This window comes from Aotus nancymaae, unplaced genomic scaffold, assembly GCF_030222135.1.
Source record: "Aotus nancymaae isolate 86718 unplaced genomic scaffold, 86718_ANA_hifiasm-v0.15.2.pri h1tg000053l, whole genome shotgun sequence".
Classification (NCBI taxonomy): domain Eukaryota; kingdom Metazoa; phylum Chordata; class Mammalia; order Primates; family Aotidae; genus Aotus; species Aotus nancymaae.
This window is the reverse complement of record NW_026988467.1, coordinates 24,180,083-24,206,084: the sequence shown is the minus strand read 5'-3', so window position 1 is coordinate 24,206,084 and position 26,002 is coordinate 24,180,083. Positions and strand designations below refer to the sequence as shown.

The window sequence follows — 26,002 nt, the reverse complement described above, 5'->3', positions numbered from 1 at the left end:
AAGGAAGACAAAACGAGCATGATAGATTGGGGGGGATCCCCCAAGAGCAGGGACCAATCTCCCATCTCTGTGTTCTCTAAGGCTGGCACCTAAGACACAAGGATAATGTTTGCTTGTTTGCTAATTGAACATGAGGGCCAATGGCCAGGCAGGGAGCATTTGATGTCAGAGGTGATGCTGCCTGGCTAGGGTGAGGCCACTCTTCCAGAGACCCTGCACTGCCACTGGCTCCTCTGTCTTCCTCCTCATTCCTCTTCCCATCTCCTAAGAGAAAAGCATTCTTTTTTTTTTTTTGAGACGGAGTTTCGCTCTTGTTACCCAGGCTGGAGTGCAATGGCGTGATCTCGGCTCACCACAACCTCCGCCTCCTGGGTTCAAGCAATTCTCCTGCCTCAGCCTCCTGAGTAGCTGGGATTACAGGCACGCGCCACCATGCCCAGCTAATTTTTTGTATTTTTAGTAGAGACGGGGTTTCACCATGTTGACCAGGATGGTCTTGATCTCTTGACCTCGTGATCCACCCGCCTCGGCCTCCCAAAGTGCTGGGATTACAGGCGTGAGCCACCATGCCCGGCCAAGAGAAAAGCATTCTTATCTGCATCCTACTACTCTGTTACCCCAGTCACATTGGGACACACTTGAGCATGTGTACCCAAGCACACACGCATCCCCACCCGCCCCTGCCCATACAGAGAAACACACGTGCCTGCATGCCACACCCTAGTTATTGATTCCAAAAGCAAAGTCATCATGTCATTGCCTTCTTTCTCTCTCTGTCTCATTCACATACACAAACATGCACACACACTTCTGTGTTTACACACACTCCCTGCCTCTCACCACATCCCAACAGACATATACTTCTCCACCAAACAGCCCTCCCATCACATCTCTTTCTCTCCCGGACAGGAGGGATATTCCGGGTTCTTGCTTTAAGGCTGAAGTAATAGTGGTGGGAGTGGAGAATGAACCCCAGGTTGAGGAGGAGTCAGGGATCCCTACTAGTCAGAGAGGCTAGAATTGATAGCGGATGCTACTGTTTTTCTTTTTGTTTTTTATTTATTTATTTTTTTTGAGACGGAGTCTTACTCTGTCACCAGGCTGGAGTGCAGTGGGGTCATGTCAGCTTACTGCAACCTCCGCTTCCCGGGTTCAAGCGATTCCCCTGCCTCAGCCTCCTGAGTAGCTGGGACTACAGGCGCACGCCACCACGCCCAGCTAATTTTTTGTATTTTTAGTAGAGATGGGGTTTCACCATGTTGGCCAGGATGGTCTTAATCTCCTGACCTCGTGATCTGCCCACCTCAGCCTCCCAAAGTGCTGGGATTACAGGCATGAGACACCGCGCCTGGCTGTTTTTTAAAATCTTTTTTCCACATGTTCTCAGATACTCAGTTTTTCTTTCTTTTTTTAAAATTCATTTTCTGCAACAAAACCCACATTCAATCTTTTTTTTTTTTAAGGCAAGGTCTTGCTCTGCCACTTAAGCTAGAGTGTAGTGGCTCAGTGACAGCTCACTGCAGCCTCTACCTGCTGTACTCAAGCGATCCTCCTCAGCCTCCGCAGTAGCTGGGACCACAGGTACACAACACCACAACCAGCTAATTTTTAAAAAAATTTTTGGGGTAGAGATAGTGTCTCCCTGTGCTGCCCAGGCTGGTCTGAAATTCCTGGACTCAAGCAATCCTCCTACCCAGCCTCCCAAAGTGCTGGGATTACAGGCTGAGCCACTGCCACAGGCCAGTTACTCAGTTTTCTAAAACTTGGGTGCGTGGGGGAGGCTGACACTCTTCCCACTCCTCCGAAAGGCAGTTTCCTAAGGGAAGGGTCTTCTGCTGCTCACCACCCTCCTACAGCCCTGTGTCCCCAGTGCCCAGCCTCTGAGGAAGGGAAGGCATGGTGGCAGGGTCCATGTAATCCATGTCCAGTGGCTCTGGTGACAGCAGTCTGAAATCTACTGGCTGTGAGAACCTGGGTAAGGCCAGTCCCGATCTGGTCCTCAGTGATGGAGAAAAGCCCCTCTTAACCTCCAATTCAATGATCCTAAAAGAGCAGGGGCGTTGGGAGTGTGGAACCTGCGCTTTTGGAGGGTTTGGGAAGGTGTGCTGGGGACTCAGGTCTGGAGAGTGACAGAGCCGACCTCCCATAACCCGGGGAGGAGCGAGGTGGGGGCGGGTGGGCCTGGGATCTCCTCTTTGCTGCGGGCAGCTGGGCTCCTCCTCGCTGCGGGCAGCTGGCTCGGGGCTGGGGCGTGACTGTGAATTCTCCTGCCGCCGACACCACCACCGCCCGCCCGCCGCGACTGCAATAAGAGAAGTCCGAGGCGGCTTCCTCCTCCCTGCCCAGCGTGGGCAGCGGTCAGAGGCAGGCAGCACCCCAGCTGTCCCCCCACGCCGGCACTCCCGGCTGCTGGAGCCCCATTTGGCTCGCCCCGGGGGACCGGGCAGAATTGGGCTCCAGGTAAGTGACCGCGTCGGGTGGGGGCTGGGCAGGGCAGGCAGTGCCCTCCCCCTCGGGGCTCTGGACAGAGGGTTGCGGGTGGAGGGGAAGAGAAGCCTGAACTCGGGGGTGGGAGGAGAGCTGAGCAAGGTGACAGCCAAAGGGACCCCAGCCCGAAAAGGGCCTAAGGAGGAAAACCGGCGACCTGGAGACCAAGGCTGGAAAACCTGGGGGAGACGGTGTAGGGGAGCACGGGGGAAGCCGACCAAAGGGACCCCCAAAAAGGTCTGGTGAGTCAAACGGAAGAGACTGATGAGAGTTTAGGAAGGGGCTGAGAGAGGCTGGGGAGAAGGACTAAGGGGAACCCCAAAAGGGTCTGGGGGAGAAACTGAGGAGATCGTGAAAGTGAGACTTTGGGGAGAAGCCGACGGATTTGTTGAGTACGGGAGAGGGGAAGTGGGTGGGGGTGCTGGAGGGAACAGGTGAAGGAGCGGGCAGGAAGACGGTCGAGGAGAACGACTTCTGGAGGACAGAGAACCTGGGGTCTGATTGCAGGTCCAGGAAGTCCCCCTGTTCCGAGCCGGCAGAAGTCGGGGTGAAGCCCACAGCCCGCAGGGTAACGGAGGCGGCCGCGACCGCGGCTCGCGACCCCCCTCCCCCCGGCCGCGCTGGCGATGGGTTCCGAGCTGCGCTGCAGGGGACTCCTTCCCAGCGCGCGAGGCGTGGGTCCCCGCTTCCTGGGGAAGTCCCCGCCCTAGGCAGGGACCTGCCTCTCTGAGCGCTCCCTCCACACCCGCAGCGGCGGTCTCAGCCCGCGCTCCCCGCGGGATCCGGGAATTGCTGCCGCCCCGACGGAAATCCTGCCTTTGACCGCGGGTGCCCGCAGGGGCTGCCTCCATGACAACGCGAGGGCGGGCCGCGCTGGGCCGCCGCGGAGCTCCTGGCGGGCGTAGCCCCCTTTGCTCCCCGCCTTCGCCCCCTTTCAGAATCCTCCGTCTAGGGGTGGGATGGGCTTCCCGACCGAGGTCGGGGGCGATGCCGCTGTGTTCATAGATCCTGGGGTGGGGGATCTGCAGTTTGAGAGACGTGGGTTCTTAGCAAGACTGGGCGCTTCACTGCTGTGACTGTAGGCGCGTTACGGGGCTTCTCCGGGCTTCATTTTCCTCATCTGAACTATGGGGAGAAATTATCTTTGCGTCCACCCTTCCCCCACGAGAATCAGGTGCAGAAAGCAGTTTTTGCGGAGTTTCCTGAAGGGTTAACGGCTATCCCTGACTCAGCGGGCCTCCCCTACACCTTCTCAAAAGCAGGCAGAGGGGACCAGCAGGGCAGCATTCGGAGACTTCCCCGTCTCTGCAAAATAGTAAAGTTAGCCGGAAGTGGTGGCACCTTCCTGTAGTCCCAGCTACTCTGGAGGCTGAGGCCGGAGGATCGCTGGAGCTCACGAGTTCAAGGCTGCAGCGGGAACTCATGGGCGACAGAGTGAGACCTTGTCTGAAAAAACAACAACAGGGGCCGGGTGGGCGCGGTGGCTCACGCCTGTAATCCCAGCACTTTGGGAGGCCGAGGCGGGTGGATCACGAGGTCAAGAGATCGAGACCATCCTGGTCAACATGGTGAAACCCCATCTCTACAATTAGCTGGGCATGGTGGCGCGTGCCTGTAATCCCAGCTACTCAGGAGGCTGAGGCAGGAGAATTGCTTGAACCCAGGAGGCGGAGGTTGCGGTGAGCTGAGATCGCGCCATTGCACTCCAGCCTGGGTAACAAGAGCGAAACTCCGACTCAAAAAAACAACAACAACAACAACAACAACAACAAAAAACAGGTTGGGTATAGTGGCTCACGCTTGTAATCTCAGCACTTTGGGAGGCCGAGGTGGGTGGATCACAAGGTCAGGAGTTCAAGACCAGCCTGGCCAAGATGGTGAAACCCCATCTCTACTAAAAATACAAAAATTAACTGGCCATGGTGGTGGATGCCTATAATTCCAGGTAGTCAGGAGACTGAGGCAGGAGAATCACTTGAACTCCAGAAGGCAGAGGTTGCAGTGAGCCAAGATCGTGCCACTGCACTCCAGCTGGCTGACAGAGTGAGACTCCGTCTCACGAAATAAAACAATGGCAACAAAAAGCATCGAGGGGGACCAGACTGCCCAGCTCTCACTGAAAGGGCCTCCAGGGACCCGCACACAGTCAGCAACTATTTTTAAATAAATAATAAATACATATTAAAAATTATTTATTATAAATAGTCAGTGGCTCTGATGAGGGCCCATCATGAGGAGGTCAGCAGAGTTGAAATCTGTCTGGCACCCTCTGTGGTGCTGCACCCAGGTGGCCACCTCTCAGGTGTGCACTCTCAGGGACCCTCATGCCCTCAGCATCCTTCCAACTGTGGTGATGATGGGAGAGCTGGACCCTGTTCCCACTTCACAGATGGGAAGATGGAGGTTTGAGAGTCAGCAACCTGCAAGGCCAACAGTAGGGACCAGAAGTCCAGGACATCTCGCCTGATGTAGCCTAAGCTGAGGCCTGAGTCCTTACCTCATCCCTACCAAGTGTCATGTATCCTCTGAGGAGGAGGGCGTGGGGTTCACGGGCTTCATGACTACTTCCTGCTCTTGTGAGGAGGTGCTCTCACACCCTCCTCCAGTAGTGAATGATCATGAACCCTTGAGCATATGAGTGGATGTTTGGGTGTTCTCGGCAGCCACCTGGGGCTGATGCGGTAAAGGAAGTGGCCAGACCCCAGGAGGCGAAGTAGGGGCCAGGGCTCTTCCCACACAGAGCAGACTGGGCTGGCCTAAGGTGGGAAAAGGCATGATGTCCCCCTCACCGCCCCCCTCCCCTGAGGGACTGGGGAGGGGGCTTCCTGTCTGGTCACACTGTGAAATCTAGACTCATCCCCTGGCTGCCCCTGGACCCCCCACCATGGCTCCCATCTCCTGAATATCCTGAGTCCCAGGACAGATGGGACCTAAAGACTCATGTTTTAGAGACTGGTGGGTGGTTTTCAGCAACAGGTGGAAAATCACTTTTACCCACAAGAAGTGGAGAAAACTGCTGATGGCCTCAGGACCACATGGAGGGTAAAGGCCACCCCCGGCAGCCCCTGCACACACCTGGCCTCACCAGGGTGTTGGTGGAGTCAGACGGGGGTGGGGTGGGCATGTCTTCTTTAGGAGGCAGTTTCGAGGCCTCAAGAAAGGATGGTGTGAGATGAAAGGGGTTAATGAAGGCCAGGCACCGTGGCTCACACCTGTAATCCCAGCACTTTAGGAGGCTGAGGTGGGTGGATCACCTGAGGTCAGAAGTTCAAGACCAGCCTAACCAACATGACGAAACCCTGTCTCTACTAAAAGTACAAAAAATTAGCCAGGTGTGGTGGCGGGTGCCTGTAATCCCAGCTATTCAGGAGGCTGAGACAGGAGAATTGCTTGAACCCAGGAAGCAGAGGTTGCAGTGAGCCAAGATTGCACCATTGCACTCCAGCCTGGGCAACAGAACAAGACTCTGTCTCAAAAAAAAGAAACGGCATTAATGAGCAGTAGGGGCCTCAGCATGAGAGATGGGGTTTCAGCAAAGGCACTGGGGTTCAGCTGGGTGAAGGGTCTCAGTGAGAGGACTGGAGGAGAGGGATGGAAGCCCGGTCCTAGTGAGAGATACGGCACAGTGGGATGGGAGTTACCTGTAGACCTCAGCCTTGCTCCCTGCCCCTCCAGCCCTGGCCTGCCCCAGGCCCAGAGCCCAGAGGAGAAGCCGGAACTCTTGCAGGATGGTGGTTTCCTGCCACTGCCCAAAGTCCCAGTTCCCTTTTGGTGAAATCCCCCAGGTGGCTGGGCCAGCTCAGCCCTCTCAACTCACCCTGGGAACTTGTCTTTCTTCTCAGCCCTGCCCAGTCCTGTACCCTCTGGTCCCACACTGTCGCTGCCCTGGAGGACCTCCTGTGAGGGAAAGGAGGGAAGTGAAAGTTCACTGGGCACTCACTGTATGTCTGATGCTTTCAGGGGTGTGACTGCATTTGATGCTGAGAAGCAACCTCAGGAGGTGGACATTTGCATTCTTATTTTATAGGCAAAGATGCTGCTGCTCAGAGAGATGAACTGACTTGCCCAATCCCTTAAGCTAGTTGTCAGGGAGGCTAGAATTTGAGCCTAAATCTGCCTCTAGATCCCACAGATATTTGGTGGGGGTTGAGGGGGCAGGACATCCTGTGTCTACATCAAAGAACTGGCATGGCTTTGAGTAGTGTGGGCCTCAAAAAAGGGTGGGTGGACCTGGGGTTACTATGTCCAGCAGTAGGGATGGGTGAGGGGCAGGGTCCCTCCCTGCTGGGTGATCAGCTTCCATATGACGGGGTGGTGTGTTTGACAGGAAATATGACATTCACTAGTTACGAACAGCATGCTCTCCTGCTCAGGCTTTGGAGAACACAGCCATGTGGTAGGGAACAGAACTCTGAACTTGAATTAATAGTCCTGACTTTGAAGCCCCTATCTGGCTGTGTGATCTTGGGAAAGTAACTTCCCCCTATGCAAAAGAGAGGGTGGAGTGGTAAATGGCACCTGGGGGCCGTTCTGATTTTGCCCTTGTGGTTCTCAGTCACACTTGGCCACTGCACATTTATCAAGAGCCACACGTCACGAAGCCCTCACGACAACTGCTCAGGGGTGCAGATGCAACAACTGAGACTCAGAGGCTTCTGTCAAAGATCCAAGGTCACAAAGCTACTGAAGAATGGAGCTGGGGAGGGCCACAGGGCAGATGCTGAAATGGGGAGCACTGTGGTCCAGATTGGACCTCAGTTTAATACCTGTAGCCTGATTTTGACCATGATGGGAATCTCAGAGCCAACTCCTGTCAACCAGATGTTCAAGAGACATATTCATAAACAGACCTAAGTCCTTACAGAGCCCAGAATGACACTGTGGCCACTCTCTGAGCTGCCCCCTTTCTGGTGTTAGCAGGCAGCAAAGTTCAATGCTGAGAAAACAAGAGACCTAGCTTCAGATTCAGTGACTGCCTGAGAAAAATCTGGACAGAGATAGCTCTCTCTCTCTCTTTCCCCACCCACAGCGTCCTGCCCACGGTATCAGGGATTTAGAGCATGAGGCACAGAACTCAGAACACTAGGTGCTCCTTAAGAGACACGTTATTACAGGGGTGTCCAATCTTTTGGCTTCCCTGGGCCACATTGGAAGAAGAATTGTCTTGAGCCACACATAAAATACACTAACACTAATGATAGCTGATGAGCTTTAAAAAATTGCAAAAAAAAAAAACTCATAATTTTTTATTGTTGTTGAGATGGAGTCCTGCTCTGTTGCCAGGCTGGAGTGCAGTGGTGCGATCTCGGCTCACTGCAACCTCCGCCTCCTGGGTTCAAGCGATTCTTCTGCCTCAGCCTCCCAAGTAGCTGGGATTACAGGGGTGCACCACCACGCCTGGCTAATTTTTGTATTTTAGTAGAGACGGGGTTTCACCATGTTGGTCAGGCTGGTCTCGAACTCCTGACCTTGCAATCTGCCTGCCTTGGCCTCCCAAAGTGCTGGAATTATAGGCATGAGCCACCATGCTTGGCCATAAAAAAATCTCATAATGTTTTAGGAAAGTGTACAAATTTATGTTGGGCAGCATTCAAAGCCATCCTGGGCCATATATGGCCCACGGGCCATGGTTGGACAAGCTTGCATGATTGCCTCTACTAGGACTGCAGAATGGACCAGAGCTTACAGTGGTTTTTGGCAACAAATTGCTCAGCATTGCATTTTAATATCCTTTACTCACAATGTAATCTTGGGCAAGGTACTTACCATCTCTGTGCCTCAGTTTCTTCATCTGTAAAATAAGGGTAGTAATAAACTCACCTCATAGGTTCACCAAATGAGGTCATGCCTGAGAACTGCTTGGCAAGATGCTAGTCACTGTTAACTCTTGAAGAAATTAGCACATTTTTACTGCCACCCGGATTTCTAGGAAGTCAAATTTCTCTCCAAAGAATTGGTGCCACATAGGGATCAGAACAAGGGGAGGATGAAGAGTCCTAGGGCTATTTTCATGCAGATGCCTGAGCAGAGAGAACCCAATCTGCTCTCCCTCCATCTTTTTCCCTTCTTGTCTCTTTAGCTCTCTCTCTCTCTCTTCATCTCTGCCTCTCTCTGTTTCTGTCTCTTTCTGTCTCTCGGTTACTCTTTCTCCTTAATTCTCATTTCTGCCTCTGTGTCTTTGTCTCTGTTTCTTTCTGGCAGTGTGTGCCGGAGCCAGCGAGTTACTGGCACAGGGGAGTTGATTCTGTGCCTCTCTTCCAACCCAGCATTCAGGAAGTCACTTTGGTAGCTTTAAATCAGCCATGGTGGGAATATTTACACCATGGAAATCAGAAAACGCGACAAATCAGGGCTTTTGGTTTTTTTGAGAGTCAGTTTACCAGCACACTACACTGTGTTTCTGTCTCTGTCTTTTCCTTCTGTCTCTCTTTCTGGCTGTCTCTGGCTCTTTCTCTTTATCTCTCTGTATCTCTCAAACTCTGTCTCTCTCTCTCTCTCTCTTCCCCTGCCTCTTCTTTTTCTGTCTTTCCCGATCTCTTTCCTTCCTCTGACAATACAGCATGAACATGGCTACGTGCAGTGCAGTCCCTCACTGCCTTGGGCCATGCAGATGCCATACCCTGTGCCCTACATCCCCTGACCCCTCAGCATACTGGTCCCCAGAGAGCTAGGCCTGGCCAGGGCTTTGGTCTGCATGAAGTCTGGTAGTGATTAAGACCTGAGAGCTGCCTACCTCTGCCTGCTGACCACACTGTCAGCCCTGCCAGGGCTCTTCCTGAGCCCACAGAGCTTTCAGCCTCCTTCTCAGAAGCTGAGAGTCTCTCCCTTCCGCCATGGTGGGCATGCAGAATTCGGGGATCCCCTTGGGCTGATATAGATATGTTGTGGCAATATATACCAGGGTATTATTGGAAGTGGCAACATTGTATCTGTGTGTGAACATGAGAGCCTGTGTAAGTTTGTGTTCTATAGAGGAGAGCTCTATGTGGGTCTGTGTCTCAGGGAGGGCTGTGTATATCTGTGTGTGTGTGTGTGTGTGTGTGTGTTTCCCTACACAGCAGTCAGGGGACGGTGCGGGGGTGTCTGCATTTGTGCATGCTAGCAGGAATGGCTGCAGCTGTCTGTATTTGTGACAGGCAATGGAGAGAAGTGCTTGAAAGGTCAGATTCTGGAGCCAAACACCGGGATACATCATGTCTGTGGCCTTGAGCAGGTTTTTCTTTTCTTTTCTTTTCTTTTCTTTTTTTTTTTTTGAGACGGAGTTTTGCTCTTGTTACCCGGACTGGAGTGCAATGGCACGATCTCGGCTCACCGCAACCTCCGCCTCCTGGGTTCAGGCAATTCTCCTGCCTCAGCCTCCCGAGTACCTGGGACGACAGGCACGCGCCACCATGCCCAGCTAATTTTTTGTATCTTTAGTAGAGACGGGGTTTCACCATGTTGACCAGGATGGTCTCGATCTCTTGACCTCGTGATCCACCCGCCTCGGCCTCCCAAAGTGCTGGGATTACAGGCGTGAGCCACCGCGCCAGGCTTTCTTTTCTTTTCTTTTTTGAGACAGAAAAAGAAATGTTTTTTCTGTTACCCTGGCTGGAGTGCAGTGGCACAATCACAGCTCACTGCAGTCTTTACCTCCTGGGCTTAAGTGGTCCTCCTGCCTCAGCCTCCTGACTGAGGCACGTGCCACCATGCCCAGCTAATTTTTTTTTCAGACAGAGCCTCACTGTTACCCAGGCTGGAGTTCAGTGACAGGTGAAAGCCACTGTGCCTGGCCAATTTTCATATTTTTTATAGAGATAGGATTTTGCCATATTGCCCAGGCTGGGCTCGAATTCCTGGCAATCCTCTTGCCTTGGCCTCCCAAAGTTCTGGGATTACAGGTATGAGCGACTGTGCTTGGCCAACTCTGGACAAGTTTCCAAACCTCTCTGTGCCTCAGTTGCCTCATGAATAATAATAATACTTAGGCCAGGCACCTGTAATCCCAACACTTTGGGAGGCCGAGGCAGGTGGATCATCTGAGTTCAGGAGTTCAAAACCAGCCTGGCCAACATGGTGAAAACCCATCTCTACCAAAAATACAGAAATTAGTTGGACGTAGTGGTGGGCACCTGTAATCCCAGCTACTCAGGAGGCTGAGGCAAGAGAATGGCTTGAACCTGAGAGGCAGATGTTGCAGTCAGCCAAGATCATGCTGTTGTACTCCAGCCTGGATGACAAGAGCGAAACTCTGTCTCAAAATAAATAAATAAAAACAATAATAATAACAATACTTACATAGTTGTGTGGATAAAATGAGATAATATAGGTAAAATGCTTAATGCAGTGGCCAGCACATAGTAAATGCTATAAATTCTGTATTTGCTATTCTTGTATAGAGAGTGTGTGTGTGTGTGCATGCACGCACGCATGCGTGCGTACATGTGCATGGGCATCTATGTGCAGATGGATGCGGGCTGGAGGTGTGCGTATATGGGGTGTGTGTACTCTTGAAGATGTGTGTGCTAAGAGTCTATGCAGAGGAGCCTGGCTCCTGTGCATGAGGCAGCGAGGTGTTGTGCTGTCTGAGGGGGTCTGAAGGGCTGATCTGGGTATTAGCACTGTGCACCGTTTGAGGTGTGTGTGTGTGTGTGTGTCTTCCTGTGAGAAGGCTTCATTCTCACCCTTGGTTTTTCTGTTTTCTTTTTAAAATAGAGACAGGGTCTTATTCCGTCTCCCAGGCTGGAGTGCAGCTGTGTAATCACAGCTCCCACAGCCTCAAACTCCTAGGCTTAAGCAATCCTCCTACCTCAACCTCCCTAGTACCTGGAACTACAGATGGGTGTCATCAGGACCAGCTAATTAAGAAAAAAAAATTTTTTTTGTAGAGTTGGGGTCTCCCCATGTTGCTCAGGTTGATCTCAAGCTCCTAGGCTCAAGCAATCCTCCTGCCTCGGCCTCCCAAAGTCCTGGGATAGCAGGTGTAAGCCGCTGTGCCTGGCCTCACCCTTGTTTTTGTATCAGCCCCATCTCTCCTGTCACCAGTCCCTGAAATCCCTCCCGCTGGGCTCTGGATGGCCTTGAGTCCTCCCCTTCTGTTTTCTGCCCTGGCTCTAACTAGCCCTGTAGCATCTTGGGGCCTTTTGGACACAGTGGTTTCATTCCAGGGAGGGGTCCCACGGCAGAGGTCTCAGGCAGGGCCCAGTGAACAGGGGCTATTTTAGGGCAGGCTTCTCACCACAGCCCGCCCCACAGTTCACCACATGGGTGTCATGCCCCTACCCCCACCCAGCCACACATGAGAGCGCACTTACAGCAAAGGGTGAGGGGGCAGGTGGGGCTAGGGTGGAGACCAAAGCACCGACGTGACAGAACCATCAGCCAGGCAACTGGACCTGGTGGATCCAGGGAGACTTCCTGGAAGAGGTGAGTCGTGCTAGGTAGGAAGGACAGGACCCAGAGAGAAGAGGAAGAGGGTATCTGTAAGGGTAACTGGACTGGGGGTTGAGAGAGAGAAGCTGGGGGCCCCTCTAGGGTAAATCAGGGTTCACTGGGTTGGCCCCACCCTGCAACTCTCCATGCTTGTCATATCTTAGGAAACCACGCCATATCGCCAGTCAGTTCCTCTCTGAGTGTTGCAATGGCAGAGTTTCTGGCAGGATGTGGGGGACCCTTGCTCAATGACCTCCTGCCCTGTTGTTTAGAGGATACAGCTGCCAGGAAAGGCATGGCTCATTGTGGGGCTTCCCAATGGACTCTGGTGGCCCCTGCTGCTGACCTGGGCCTTTTCCTGGTATAGGGATAGGAGGAGAGCTCCAGAGGCAGGTATCCACTGTCACTCAGCCACCACATGGAACCCTAGGCTGGGAGCACAGGCAGTTTCAGACGAAGAACTGGTTTTTGGGAGACGGTGACTGCGGACTGTGAGGGAGCTGAGCATGGCTTGATAGAAATCCTGTTAGAGAGATGAGTATAATGTACAAAATTATGCATGTCCAAGTGTGTTCATCTGTTGACCTGGCAGGCACCACGTGTACCTGTGCATATGTATGTGTGTGCGTATGTGTGTGTGCTATTGTGAGCTTGGGCTTGTTAGAGCCTGTATTGGCGTGTGATGGTGTTGGCACGCACACTCATGCAAATACATGCTGTGAGTGTTGCTGCATGACTGTGCTGGTGTGTCAGGTGAGTGTGAGTGTGCGAGAGAAAGCTGGCGTGGGTGGTGTGCCCTATGTGACGGTGGTTGTGTAAGTGTGCCAGGGGTGACAGGAAGGAAAGTGAAGGCAGAAGTCATGCTGGGGCAGAGCCCAGGCCTTCTGGCTTCCTGAAGAGGGCAGGAGCTGGGCAGCTGCTGACAGGAACACTGGCAGAGCCTTCATCTTCCTTGTCCTTCTGTCTCGCCCTCAGGTCTCTGGCCCCTCCCAAGGATCATGTTGCAGCCCCACTGACCCAGGAGTAGGGGCCTAAGGGGTGAGTGGGGTGGACTGAGGGCTTTCAGGGTCAGGAAACAGGGTGGGGGTGGCCTTCCTGAACCCCACAACTCCTCACAGCCCCCTCCTCCTACAAGGACCCTGTTGCTAGGTAACAAATGGGGGAGCCAGAATGAGGCAGCTTGAGAGGCTGGAGGCTGGACCCACAACAGGAAATGGCCTTGATCCCCCTCTGCAGGGACTCTCCAGGTGCAGACACACAGCCTCACACACACTCACACACAAATGTGCGCAGATATATAGACGCACACACAGGGATACACACACTCAGATACAGGCACACTGCTCCCACACAGAGCTACATACACATTCGCAGACACACAGACACAGAGACACCCACTCACACAGACAGGCACACACACACTCGCACAGAAACACGTACACACGAACATGGTCTTACAGACATACACACACACAGCCAAACACGTGCACAGAGACTTTTACCCACTCTCATATACACACAAACCTGCACACACAGACACACAGACATCCACAAAGAACTGCACACACACACATATGCACACAGGCAAACTCACCCATACTTAGAGACACACAAAGACACACATGTACAAGCACACTGAAAGAGTCACAGAAACATAACATATCAAACAAAGCAGCAGGACCCAATCTGAGCAATATAGGGAGATCTTGTCTCTACTAAAAATCAAACAAATTAGCCAGGGGTGGTGCCATGTGCCGGTAGTCTCAGCTTCTTGGGAGGCTGAGACCAGAAGAACACTTGAGCCCAGGGGATCCAGGCTGCAGCGAGCTATGATTGTGCCACTGCACTCCAGCCTGGGCAATAGAATGAGATCTTGTCTCAAAAAAAAAAAAAAAAAAAAGAAACAAACAAATAAATAAAACAATAGGAGACAGAAATATATAAATAAGCACAGCAATATCCTAATGTAGAGCGCCAGCCCTAGAGATATAGACATGAGCCAATGGGAAGAGAAGCACTGAGGAGGAGCATACTTCGGGGCAGACTCAACCGTACAGTAGGTGGCCCATCCCCGCCTTTATCCCTTACAGGGAGGGCCCCAATCTAGGCCCAAGAGGGAAAGCCACGTGCCTGTATGAGTGTATGAGCGTGTGCATGCACATGTGTGCACAGGGTGGTGCACCTGGCAGGGGCCCCTGAGTGAGGCATGCCCCATTCTGTAGCAGGAACTTGGAATGGGCTGTGTGTTCTGCAAGAAATTGGAGCCGACGGCCACTGCCAAGGAGGATGCTGGCCTGGAAGGGGACTTCAGGAGCTACGGGGCAGCAGACCACTATGGGCCTGACCCCACTAAGGCCCAGCCCACATCCTCCTTTGCCCACATCCCCAACTACAGCAACTTCTCCCCTCAGGTCACCAACCCTGCCTTCCTTGATAGTGGCACCTTCAGGGGTGTGTCAGGTGAGTCCGGGGGCTGGAGGCAGGTACTGCCCAGATCCTGGGAGAAACTGAGGGAAGAAGAGGAGATACGGAATTGCCTTTAGGAACCTCCAGTAGGATGTGGCAGATACAACCCCACCTGCAAGATCACACAGGCTGAGGGAGTCTGTATAGCTCTGCTCCCAGGCTGAGAGGGGCAGGACCCGGGTGACAGATGCAAGTGACAAAGAGAAACTTCTTGCCCCCTTAGGTGCCACTGGGATCCCAGATGGGAAGTCTTCTTGGTGGGGAAGAGGAGGATTGGGCAACATGGGGACCCTACATGGTGGGAGGGATGGGCTTGAAGCTGTGTGTCCTGAGCTGCAGAGACCAAATCAGAAATTCCTTGGAGTCCAAAAGCCTTTGGGAATCGGGGGTACTGAAGCAGTGGGGAGGTGCAGCGCCTGGCTGGGGAACAGGAATCTGGGGGTGCAGACCCCTTGGTGCTTCTGCCCCATGCCCTACCCTGCTGAGTAGTCCTGACTCTGCAGGGATTGGGGTGACCCTGTTCATCGCCCTATATGACTATGAAGCTCGAACTGAGGATGACCTCACCTTCACCAAGGGCGAGAAGTTCCACATCCTGAACAATACGTAAGTGACCAGGCCACCTAGTCAGAACAGTGCCTAGGGTGGGAGCAGGACCCAGACAAGAATCTCACCTGGTCCCTAGCCTCAGAATGCTCCAGCCTAGTTGGGAACACATATACATAACAATAAAAACCCTGGGTGACTGCTATTGTTTGGGGGAGCATGAGAAACTATGAGCAGAGAAAGAACACCAAACATGGTCCCCAGAATAGCAGTGAACAGGGCAGGCTTCCTGGAGGAGGTGATTTTTAAGCTGAGACTATAAAAATGAATAGTGAGCCAGGTGCAGTGGCTCACGCTTGTGGCTCACGTGGTGGCGTGTGCCTGTAATCCCAGCTACTCGGGGGGCTGAGGCAGGAGAATCACTTGAACCTGGGAGGTGGAGGTTGCAGTGAGCTGAGACCTCGCCACTACACTCCAGCCTGGGCAACGGAGCGAGATTCCATCTCAAAAAATAATAATAATACATAAATAATAAAAATGAATAGACAATGAAGGAAGAGGTGAGAAAAGAGGAAGAAATCGAGAGAGAATGAAAATAAATGATGACTTCTGAAAACCACCAAGTGGTTCCCTTTAGGTGGTTCATAAAACATGAGATGCAGAATGGGAATGAACAGAGGCTAGAGAGGTAGGCAGGGGCAAATTCTGCCAGGCTTTGAGCTGGAGTTTTGCTCTGTCTCCCAGGCTGAGTGCAGTGGTGCAATCTCAGCTCACTGCAACCCCCTTCTCCCAGTTCAAGTGATCCTGGGACTATAGGCAGGAGCCGCCATGCCTGGCTAATTTTTTGTATTTTTAGTAAAGACAGGGTTTTACCATGTTGGCCAGGCTGGTCTCGAATTCCTGACCTGCCTCAGCCTCCCAGAGTGCTGAGATTACAGGCATGAGCCACCACACCTGGCCTCTGCCAGGCTTTTTAAGCCACATTGAGAAGTCTAGATTATATCCAGAAGGAAATTTGTAGCCATTTTCAGTGACCTAGTCAGCTGTCCACTGTATTCCCAACCCCAGCCCAGCCCAGCTGAAGAGCCCGAGAAAGGAGCTAGGCGCCCCAAATGTCCCTGAACATACTCCTTCTGCAGGGAAAAGCCCTCCCAGGGCAGCTGCAGTGTCTGGGGAAGAGCAGACAAAAAGCCCCAGTGGTGGGGGTGTCCAAGATGAGGGGTTGGCAGGACCCATCTTTGCAGATCTGTGTGGCTTTGCCTGGCCCCAGGGTGCCTCGGGGACTGGGGGTACTGCTGACCAGCCCTGTTCTATGCCTACAGTGAAGGTGACTGGTGGGAGGCTCGGTCCCTCAGCTCTGGACGAACTGGCTACATTCCCAGCAACTATGTGGCCCCTGTTGACTCCATCCAGGCTGAAGAGTAAGTGGGGATTGGGGCAAGGCCAGCCCTATGGGCAGGACTCTGGAGTCCAGACTCCACGACCACCTCTTGGACAAGTCATTGCTCCACTCTGAGCCTGTCTCCTTATCTAATAATTTTGTAAGGTCTTTGTGAGAACAAAAGAAGATAGTAATGATAATAATGATAGTAGATAATACTTATATAGCATGTATTATGTTCTGGGCACTATTCAAAGTACTGTCTGTGTATTAACGGGGTTAGAAACTATTATTATCCTATTTTACAAATGCGGACATTGAGACACAGAGAAAGTAAATATCCTGTGCAGGTTCACATGGCTAGTGAGTGGCGGAGCTGGTATATGAGCCCAGATAGTTGGGCTGCATTTGCTAAGCATTATACATATTGCCTCTCAGTAAAAACAACAGTGTATGAGCCTTAAAAAATTGTAAAGTGCTGTCTGGGCATGGTGGCTCCTGCCTGTAATCCCAGCTCTTTGGGAGGCTGAGGCGGTTGGATCAGGAGGTCAGGAGTTCAAGACCAGCCTGGCCAATATGGTGAAACCCCGTCTCTACTTAAAACACAAAAATTAGCCAGGCATGGTGGTACACACCTGTAGTCACAGCTACTTGAGAGGCTGAGGCAAGAGAATCGCTTGAACCTGGGAGGCGGCGGTTGCAGTGAGCTGAGATCATACCACTGCGCTCCAGCCTGGGTGACAGAGCAAGACTCTATCTCAAAAAAAAAAATTGTAAAGTGCTGAACAAGTACAAGGGAGCATTACCACGAGTTAATTCTATTAAGGAGGCAGGAATTTTTATTTTATTTTATTTTTTCCTTTCTTCCCTCCCTTCCTCCCTCCCCCCAGCTCTCTCTCTCTCTTCCTTCCTTCCTTCCTTTTTTTTTCTTGAGACTGGGTCTCACTCTGTCACCCAGGCTAGAGTGTAGTGTAGTGGCACAATCACAGCTCACTGCAGCCTTGACCTCCCTGGCTCAGATGATTCTCTCACCATGCCCAGCTAATTTTTGTGTTTTTAGTAGAGAGGGGGTTTCACCATATTACCGAGGCTGGTCTTGAACTCCTGAGCTCAAGCGATCCATCCACCTTGGCCTCCCAAAGTTCTAGGATTACAAGCATGAGCCACCAGGGCCTGGCCCAAGAGTCAATAATTTATTATTCATCGAATACCTTTATATACTTGAGATACTACAGCAGGTATTTACCAGCCTTGGTTCATTTAATTCTCACAATAGCACTCTTGATATTATTAGTTTTTTAAGAGACGGGAGGTGCTCTGTTGCCCAAGCTGGGGTACAGTGACATGATTTTAGCTCACTACAGCCTCAAATTCCTGAGCCTCCCTCCTCAGCCTCCTGAGTAGCTGGGACTACTGATATGTGCCACCACCCCTGGCTAATTTTTATATTTTTTATAGAAACGGAATCTTGCTATGTTGCTCAGGCTGGTCTCAAACTCCTGAGCTCAAGCAATCCTCCCACCTTGGCCTCCCAAAGTGCTGGGATTATAGGCATGAGTCACTATGCCTGGGCTTGATATTATTATTATTATTATTATTTTTTTTTTTTTGAGATGGAGTTTCACTCTTGTTACCCAGGCTGGAGTGCAATGGCGCGATCTCGGCTCACCGCAACCTCCAACTCCTGAGTTCAAGCAATTCTCCTGCCTCAGCCTCCCAAGTATCTGGGACTACAAATACATGCCACCACACCTGGCTAATTTTTGTAATTTTAGTAGAGACAGAGTTTCACCATGTTGGCCAGGCTGGTCTCAAACTCCTGACTTCAAGTGATCTTCCTGCTTAGCCTCTGGAAGTGCTAGGATTACATGCGTGAGCCACCGCATCTGGCCCTTTGATATAATTTTTGTCCCCATTTTACAGATGAGGAAACGGAGGCTCATAAAAGCTTTTAAAAATCTATCCTCACAAATGTCATACTTGTATGAGAAAAGAAGGGATTGAAAACACTTTGCAGAGTAAGAATCTAGGACTCAGTGACTGATTTGGGTGATGGGGAGTGGAAGGAATTGAGGGTGACTCAAAGTCTCCTTAAGGACCTGGGTGGATGATGGCACCATTTGCTAAGGCAGGGAACACAGGAGCAGGTATAGGTTCATGGGTTCTTGAGGGTACTTGCTGGATTGTGGTTTATGGAGAGGAACATCCAGGTGAAGAAGGCTGCCAGCAATTCGATTATGTTGTGCTTTGTATGGCAGGCAACCAGCCCATGCCAATCTGTGCCCCTGAATCAGCCTAGAGGAAGGGGCACCTTTTCCAAATTGGCACTAAGACTCCTCAGTTTGTTTTCTGTGGCCCTTGCAGAGGGCACAATGGGTTAGGGCAGAAATTTGGGACTCATGAGAGTAAAGATTATCATTAAAGCTATATAGGAGGAGGCAGGTACGGGGAAGCATCCCTGTAATCCCAGCACTTTGGGAGGCTGAGGTGGTTGGATCACCTGAGGTCAGGAGTTCAAAACCAGCCTGGCCAAAATGGTGAAACCCCGTCTCTACCAAAAATACAAAAATTAGCCAGGCATGGTGGCGGGCACCTGTAATCACAGCTACTCAGAATGCTGAGGCAGGAGAAACACTGGAACCTAGGAGATGGAGATTGCAGTGAGCCGAGATTGCGCCACTGCACTCCAGCCTGGGCACAGAGTGAGACTCCATCTCAAAAAAATTGTTTTTAATTTAAAAAATTATTTAAAAAAAGCTATCTAGGGGGGTTAAGGAAGAGAGCGGAGAGTGAAAAAGATTGTCCCTAGGACCCCACTTTGGGGAAAGCTGCCCTCGAAGAAAAAGGAGCCTCTGGAGAAGTAAGGAAATCCAGGCCAGGCCAAGTCAGAGCAGCTGGGAGAGCGGAGAACCTTCAGGAAACAAGAGAGGGCGTGTCAGAGGCTGCTACAGGATTTGGCAGTGGGGGTGACCTTGGTGAGAGATTTCCTTGTGTGAGAGTGGGAGGCGGAGGCCAGACAGCAGAGCCTGGGAGGGAGTGGGAGGTGAGGAAGTGGAGACCCAAGTGTGAAGCGCTTTTTCAAGTGAAGGGAAGGCGAGAAGATGCAGCAGAATGTTGATGGCAAGATGGAACTTAGAATAGTTTCCTTTGGGGAAGGGAGAAATGTGGGCATGTTTGGAGGTTGTTGGAATGGAGAGGCTGCAGGTGGAGGCTGCTGGCAAAGGGTGGGTATCACTGAGCAGAAGTGGGTGGGCGAGCTTCAGCACTCAGGTGGGGTGAGGCCCAAGTCTGGGGAGTGGCAGGAAGCATGAAGGAGAGGAGGGACAATGATGCAGAGGACAGCAGGTTTGTGGAGGGCTTCATGCTTGTGTCCACGTCTTAGAGCCAGTGTCACCACGCGCTGAGAGGTGCTCAGTGCAGTGCTGTGGTTAAGGGTAGTGTGGTTAAGAGCACAGGCCCGAGAGCAGACAGCCTGGGTTCCTGTTCTAGCAACTGAAGCCTAGACTGTCTAATGGGGGTCAATAATAGTAGCTATCTCACAACGTTGTTAGGAGAATTAAGTGAATACATACATGTATTAAGGCAGAGCCTAACATGAAATATGTGCTGTTATTGTTATATTGATTATTAAGGAAGTAGCAATGTCATATGTGTGGGAGTGGGCAGGACTTTGAAAAAACTTGACAATGTGTCCTGTCTACACGGTCCTTCAACAGTTCCTCCACCCCCGTCCTGCCTGCCCTCCTAGACACACCACTTGCCAGTGCCTTGCACTGTTTCCTGAACTGTGTCTAGTACCCAGGGGTGAACTGACATTCTCAGGGTCCACTGAGACTTCCACTGCCCTTGATTGGAAAACATGAGACTTGGCCAGGCGAGGTGGCTCATGCCTATAATCCCGGCACTTTGAGAGGCTGAGGTAGGTGGATCACGAGGTCAAGAGATCCAGACCATCCTGGCCAACATGGTGAAACCCCATCTCTACTAAAAATACAACAATTAGTTGGGCATGGTAGCGCGTGCCTGTAGTCCGAGCTACTTAGGAGGCTGAGGCAGGAGAATCACTTGAACCCAGGAAGGGGAGGTTGCAGTGAGCCGAGATTGTGCCACTGCACTCCAGCCCCGGTGACAGAGCGAGACTCCGTCTCAAAAAAAAAAAAGAAAAAAAAAGAAAACTCGAGCCTCCTTTAATTCAACCCAAGATAGCCGCAGGTCAGTTTTGTGATCATCTGAGTCTTCTATGGCACCTGTGGTCACTTCAGCTCCCCCAGTGTACCTACGCAGTTGCTACAGGCCAATCCAGAAAGAATCCCCAAGGGAGAGGAGTGATTGAGGCCTGAGGTTGAAGTTTAGACATAGGACAACATACAAGTCTAAGAGAGTGCAGGAAGAGCAGCAGCTGGGACGGGGGCAGCCAGAGAGAAGAGAGGCAGGAGACCGTGTTGCTCTGGAGGCCAAAGGAGGAAAGGGTTTGGAGGTGGGTGTGGGGGAAGGATCTGAGTGATTTGATGACTGGAGTGGTGAAAAAGGCACTAGAGTGAGTGGCAGAGGATTTTAGATAGAGCTCATTAGCCAGCCTGTGGACAGGTCACTTCCCCTCTCTGAGCCTCAACTTCCTCATCTGTAAAATTAGTGCACAGAGGGGCTATAGTGAGATGAACTGAGGGTCCATGGCACCCTAATGCCTGGGATTGTAGCCATTTTAATTAGAGAGAAACCCAACAAGAAGAGACCCTAACCTTTGCTGGGCACCTACTGTGTGCCAGGCACTTTACATTCCCCTTCTCTGTGATCCTCCCAGCCAGGCTGTGAGCAGGTGTACCAGCCCCATTTTACACATGGAGTCTTGACTTGCGAGGTGACTGCACAGGAGGCTCAGGTGAGGTTTGAGCAGAGCGTACTGGACTCTTGCCTGCCTTTCCCAACAGGTGGTACTTTGGAAAGATTGGGAGAAAGGATGCAGAGAGGCAGCTGCTCTCATCAGGCAATCCCCAGGGGGCCTTTCTCATTCGGGAGAGTGAGACCACCAAAGGTAGGGGTGGTGCCATGCACCAAGGCCACTGGGAGCCCCAGCCATTGGGTTAGGGCTTGGAGCGGTAGGGTGGTTGGGTCAGGGGGCCAAGACTAGGATCAGGTCCTAGGGATGCTGCTGCCGGGCCTCTCCCAGCTCCCAGACTAGGGGAGAGGAGAACAGAAGCTCCAAAGTGATCCTTCTCCACAGGTGCCTACTCCCTGTCCATCCGGGACTGGGATCAGACCAGAGGCGATCATGTGAAGCATTACAAGATCCGCAAGCTGGACACAGGTGGCTACTACATCACCACGAGGGTTCAGTTCGACTCGGTGCAAGAGCTGGTGCAGCACTACATGGGTGAGGGCAGGTGCCTCAGATCCCTGAACCAACCCACTGAAGCATTGTCCAGATGGGGAGACTGAGGCCCAGAGAAGAGAAGGGTCTACCAAGCAATATTGCCCAGACCAAAACTAGAACCCAAGTATGGGGTCTCCCAGCCCAGGATCCAGCTCTGTGAGCTTCTGGAGGAAAGCAGTCCATGACCAAGCAGGATGCCCTAATGACTAGACAGGCATTGGCCAGTTTCTTGCCTCAAGGCCTCAATTTGTGGAAACTTGATGGAGTGTTTGTGCCATCTGAATGCCCCACCAAGGTACCAGGACTGCTCTGTGGGCAGACAGGGAGCCATCATCACAGGGCCCTGAGCAGGGGGGTACAGAGGCTGGTCAGCACTTTGATGAGAAACTCTGCCTGCTGGTAGAGCTTGGATGCCAGGGGACAAGGCAGAATGAGGGGTTCATTAGAAGGCAGTGGCCATTGTCCAGGTGAGAGGTGATGGAGGCTAGTCTAAATCGGTGACAGTGGAGTAAAGAGGAAGCAGACAATTCTGAAGCTGGGGAGGAGGCAGAATAGGCCTGACCTGGTGGAGAATTGGCTGTGGGGGTGAAGGGAAGGTGGGAGTCAATGCCCGTTTCTGCCTTGATTGGTTATGCCAAGGATCGTGCCATGGAAGACCATGGGCCTCCTGTCCACACCTCGGCCTGGAATCCCCACCCCATTTCCCCCTTTGAGAATCCCACCTTATCCTTCAAAGCCCAGCTAGAGGCCAACTCCTATAGGAAGGCCCCTAGTCCTTACAGAAAGCTTACAGGGATCATCTCTCCCTCTGGGTGCCACCTCCTTCCTTGGACACCAACATGTTCCCCTATTCAGTGGGCCAGGTTGCCTTTCTTCCTGGACTGTGACCTCACTTGGGGCCTAGTTCCTTATAACCGATCTTGGGGTCTGGCACCAGGCTGGGGTAGGATAAGAAGTGGAGGGGGATGTCCTGGCCAGCCTGTGACTACTCCATGACGCCTCCCCCAGAGGTGAATGACGGGCTGTGCTACCTGCTCACGGCGCCCTGCACCATCATGAAGCCGCAGACGCTGGGTCTGGCCAAGGACGCCTGGGAGATCAGCCGCAGCTCCATCACGCTGGAGCGCCGGCTGGGCACCGGCTGCTTCGGGGATGTGTGGCTGGGTACGGAGCTCCCGGGGGCCGGGGCGAGGGCCTGGGCTCGGGGGAGAGGGTCCTGACGACACAGCCTCCGAGCAGGCACGTGGAACGGCAGCACTAAGGTGGCAGTGAAGACGCTGAAGCCGGGCACCATGTCCCCGAAGGCCTTCCTGGAGGAGGCGCAGGTCATGAAGTTGCTGCGGCACGACAAGCTGGTGCAGCTGTACGCCGTGGTGTCGGAGGAGCCCATCTACATCGTGACGGAGTTCATGTGCAACGGTCAGGAGGCGGAGCGGGCGGGCGGGATTCGGGGTGAAGTGAAGGTGGGAGTCTCCAGGCGTGGGACCTGGGACGCGATCTGTGAGGGACGAGGGACGATGGGCAGAGTCCCACTAAGGGTCTGGGTGTGTAAAACGACGGGAGCGCTGGGGTGGGAACCGGGCGGGGTGAGACCACGAGGGGTCTGGGGCGGGGGGCGGTGCCTCCAGTGTTGGGGGTGGGGCTTGCGCTAACGAAGGCAGAATCCGGGATGAGGGAAGGTCTGGGGCGGAGTCTGAGAGGGTCGTGTCGGGGGCACCAAGGAAGAGAAGAAACGAGATGTGGGCAGAGTCTGTGTCTGGCAGCAGGGCCAGGGCGAGACAAGTGAGGGGTTGAGGCACCCGCGAGGTCCTGAGTGAGGGGCGGGCTCAGGTGGGCGGGGCTGGAGGGGCGGGGTCAGGCGAGAGGAGGCGGGACTGGGGCCCGGGGTAGGGCCTTGCTGCTGATGTTACGGCTTCCTCTTCCCAGGCAGCTTGCTGGATTTCCTCAAGAACCCGGAGGGCCAGGATTTGAAGCTGCCCCAGTTGGTGGACATGGCAGCCCAGGTAAACTGGGCCGGCAGCCTTTACTTCCTAGGTCTCCCACCTATTAACAGTTCACACATTCTCTGGCCCCGCTCACTGTATCAGCTGTGCCTAAGTACTGCTTCTCTCTGGGCCTCAGCCTCCCCCTCTGGAAAGTGGGTTTTTCAAATTGTCCGTCATTCCCACATGGGCCACGGTGCTGTGAGTCCATATGAGCTCCCATCTCTCCACATCTTGGCCCCCCAGGTGGCTGAGGGCATGGCCTACATGGAACGAATGAACTACATCCACCGCGACCTGAGGGCAGCCAACATCCTGGTGGGGGAGCGGCTGGCGTGCAAGATTGCAGACTTCGGCCTGGCCCGTCTCATCAAGGACAATGAGTACAACCCCCGACAAGGTGCCCTGCCTCATCCCACCTCCCAAGAGCTCCCCAGGCAACAAGGGGACTTCTATGGGGCCCCACACACTCAGGAACACTTACTCCACCCCAGGTCGCCCGAGACACCTCCATCCTGATGTAGTGTGAGAGGCAATTCTGGGCTCAAATCCCAGGTCATCCACTTACCAGCCATGTGGCCTTGGGCAAGTCACCTAACCTCTGGGAGCTGCCTTTTGTCTTCTGTAAAGTGAAAATACTCAGATAAAACCAAATCAGCAGATGTTTACCAGGCACCTGCTATGTGACAGGCACAGCTATAATTCTTACAGGCACAGCTATAATTCTTAAATGAAAGACAATAGGGTGTAACAGTGGGAATTCTGTAGCCAGAATGCCTGGGTACGAATCCCAGCCACATACTAACTGTGTAATCTGGGCAAGTTACCTAACTACACAGTGCCTCCTTTTTCTCCTCTGTAAAATGAGTCTCTATCTCATAGGGGTTTTGTGAGAGTTAAGTGAGTTAATGCATCCATATCACTTAAAACAGTGTCTGGCACACAGGAAAGGCTAGCCAAGTATTGGCTGTTATTAGGATGAGAATTATTGCAATGTTTGGAAAGTGCCCATCACTATACTAGACACATAGTAGGTGTTCTCCTGCTCAGCCTCCCCAGTAGCTGGGATTACAAGCACCTGCCCACCATGCCCAGCTAATTTTTGTATTTTTAGTAGAGATGAGGTTTCACCATGTTGGCAGGCTGGTCTCGAACTCCTGACCTCAAGTGATCTGCCTGCCTTGGCCTCCCAAAGTGTTGGGATTACAGACGTGAGCCACTGCACCCGGAGCCCATTCTCTTAATCCAGCCATTTCCAGGGACCCCCCTCACTAGATTTCCCTGCTCCCCCATCTACTCCAGGGACCAAGTTCCCCATCAAGTGGACAGCCCCAGAAGCTGCCCTCTTTGGCAGATTCACCATCAAGTCAGACGTGTGGTCCTTCGGGATCCTGCTCACTGAACTCATCAGCAAGGGCCGAGTCCCTTACCCAGGTTTGCCTCGCCAGGGGTGGGGTTGGGGTGGGGGATGGTCACGGGGAAGGGCTCCCTCCTGGCTGTCCCTTTGACTGATGGAGCCCCATCCTTCAGGCATGAATAAACGGGAAGTGTTGGAACAGGTGGAGCAGGGCTACCACATGCCGTGCCCCCCAGGCTGCCCAGCATCCCTATACGAGGCCATGGAGCAGACCTGGCGTCTGGACCCGGAGCAGAGGCCTACCTTTGAGTACTTGCAGTCCTTCCTGGAAGACTACTTCACCTCCACCGAACCACAGTACCAGCCCGGGGATCAGACATAGCCTGCGTGGGCATCAACCACCTCTCTGGCAGTGGCCACCAGTCCTTGCCAATCCCCAGAGCTCTTGTTCCAAAGTCCCTAGGCTGGCTTAGAACCCCATAGAGTCCTACCATGCCAGAGGAGGCGGGGCGCTCTGACACCACTGAGGGCAACTCACTTATTTTACAGATGGAGCAAAAGGAGGCCCAGAGCTGATCCCTCATCCGCTCTGGCCCCAAGCACTATTTTTTCCTTTCCCACTTAGGCCCCTACATGCCTCTAGCCTTTCTCATCCCACCCCCACCCAAGGTGCTCAGACCTTGTCTAATTATTTATAAAACTGTATGTTCCCCCCCTCACTTCTCTCCTATCACTGCCTTCCTACTCTCCTTTTATCCCACTCCAGTCCAGGTGCCAAGAATATCCCTCCTACCCTCAATTCTCTTGTGTCTGTAAGTTACAAAGTCAGGAAAATCTTGGCTGGACCCCTTTCCTGCTGGGTGGATGCTGTGGTCCAGGACTGGGGTCTGGGCCCAGGTTTGAGGGAGAGGGTTGCTGAGCCCTTCCCACCTCTCTGAAAAGTGTGTATGCGTTGGTTTATTGATTCTGTAAATAAGTAAAATGACAGTATTAATCCTCAA

General features: G+C 52.7%; 1 protein-coding gene across 11 annotated transcripts; it reads left to right on the top strand.

The window, feature by feature from the left end:
• Positions 1-2,337: 2,337 nt before the first annotated feature.
• FGR (FGR proto-oncogene, Src family tyrosine kinase) lies at positions 2,338-26,002 on the top strand. Of its 11 annotated transcripts, none has more exons than XM_064363533.1 (13): positions 2,338-2,460; positions 12,874-12,936; positions 14,121-14,358; positions 14,868-14,970; positions 16,233-16,331; positions 21,220-21,323; positions 21,513-21,662; positions 22,671-22,826; positions 22,902-23,081; positions 23,589-23,665; positions 23,891-24,044; positions 24,947-25,078; positions 25,175-26,002. In XM_064363533.1, the coding sequence occupies exons 3-13, from the start codon at positions 14,133-14,135 to the stop codon at positions 25,381-25,383; spliced, it is 1,590 nt and encodes a 529-aa protein (XP_064219603.1). In that variant the 5' UTR covers positions 2,338-2,460; positions 12,874-12,936; positions 14,121-14,132; the 3' UTR covers positions 25,384-26,002. The 11 variants fall into 11 exon arrangements, with proteins under 11 accessions (XP_064219603.1, XP_064219609.1, XP_064219612.1 ...); XM_064363539.1 differs by having other exon boundaries at positions 2,376-2,460; positions 14,124-14,358; XM_064363542.1 differs by lacking the exon at positions 2,338-2,460 and adding an exon at positions 2,545-2,724 and having other exon boundaries at positions 14,124-14,358.

What these genes read in the sequence shown, in the direction of transcription:
- FGR (XM_064363532.1), top strand. Translation starts at nt 14,606, where the DNA reads ATGGGAAGTCTTCTTGGTGGGGAAGAGGAGGATTGGGCAACATGGGGA. An exon ending in TTCCACATCCTGAACAATAC is followed by an intron (nt 14,971 to 16,232) that starts GTAAGTGACCAG and finishes CTATGCCTACAG; the next exon opens with TGAAGGTGACTGGTGGGAGG. An exon ending in GGAGAGTGAGACCACCAAAG is followed by an intron (nt 21,324 to 21,512) that starts GTAGGGGTGGTG and finishes CCTTCTCCACAG; the next exon opens with GTGCCTACTCCCTGTCCATC.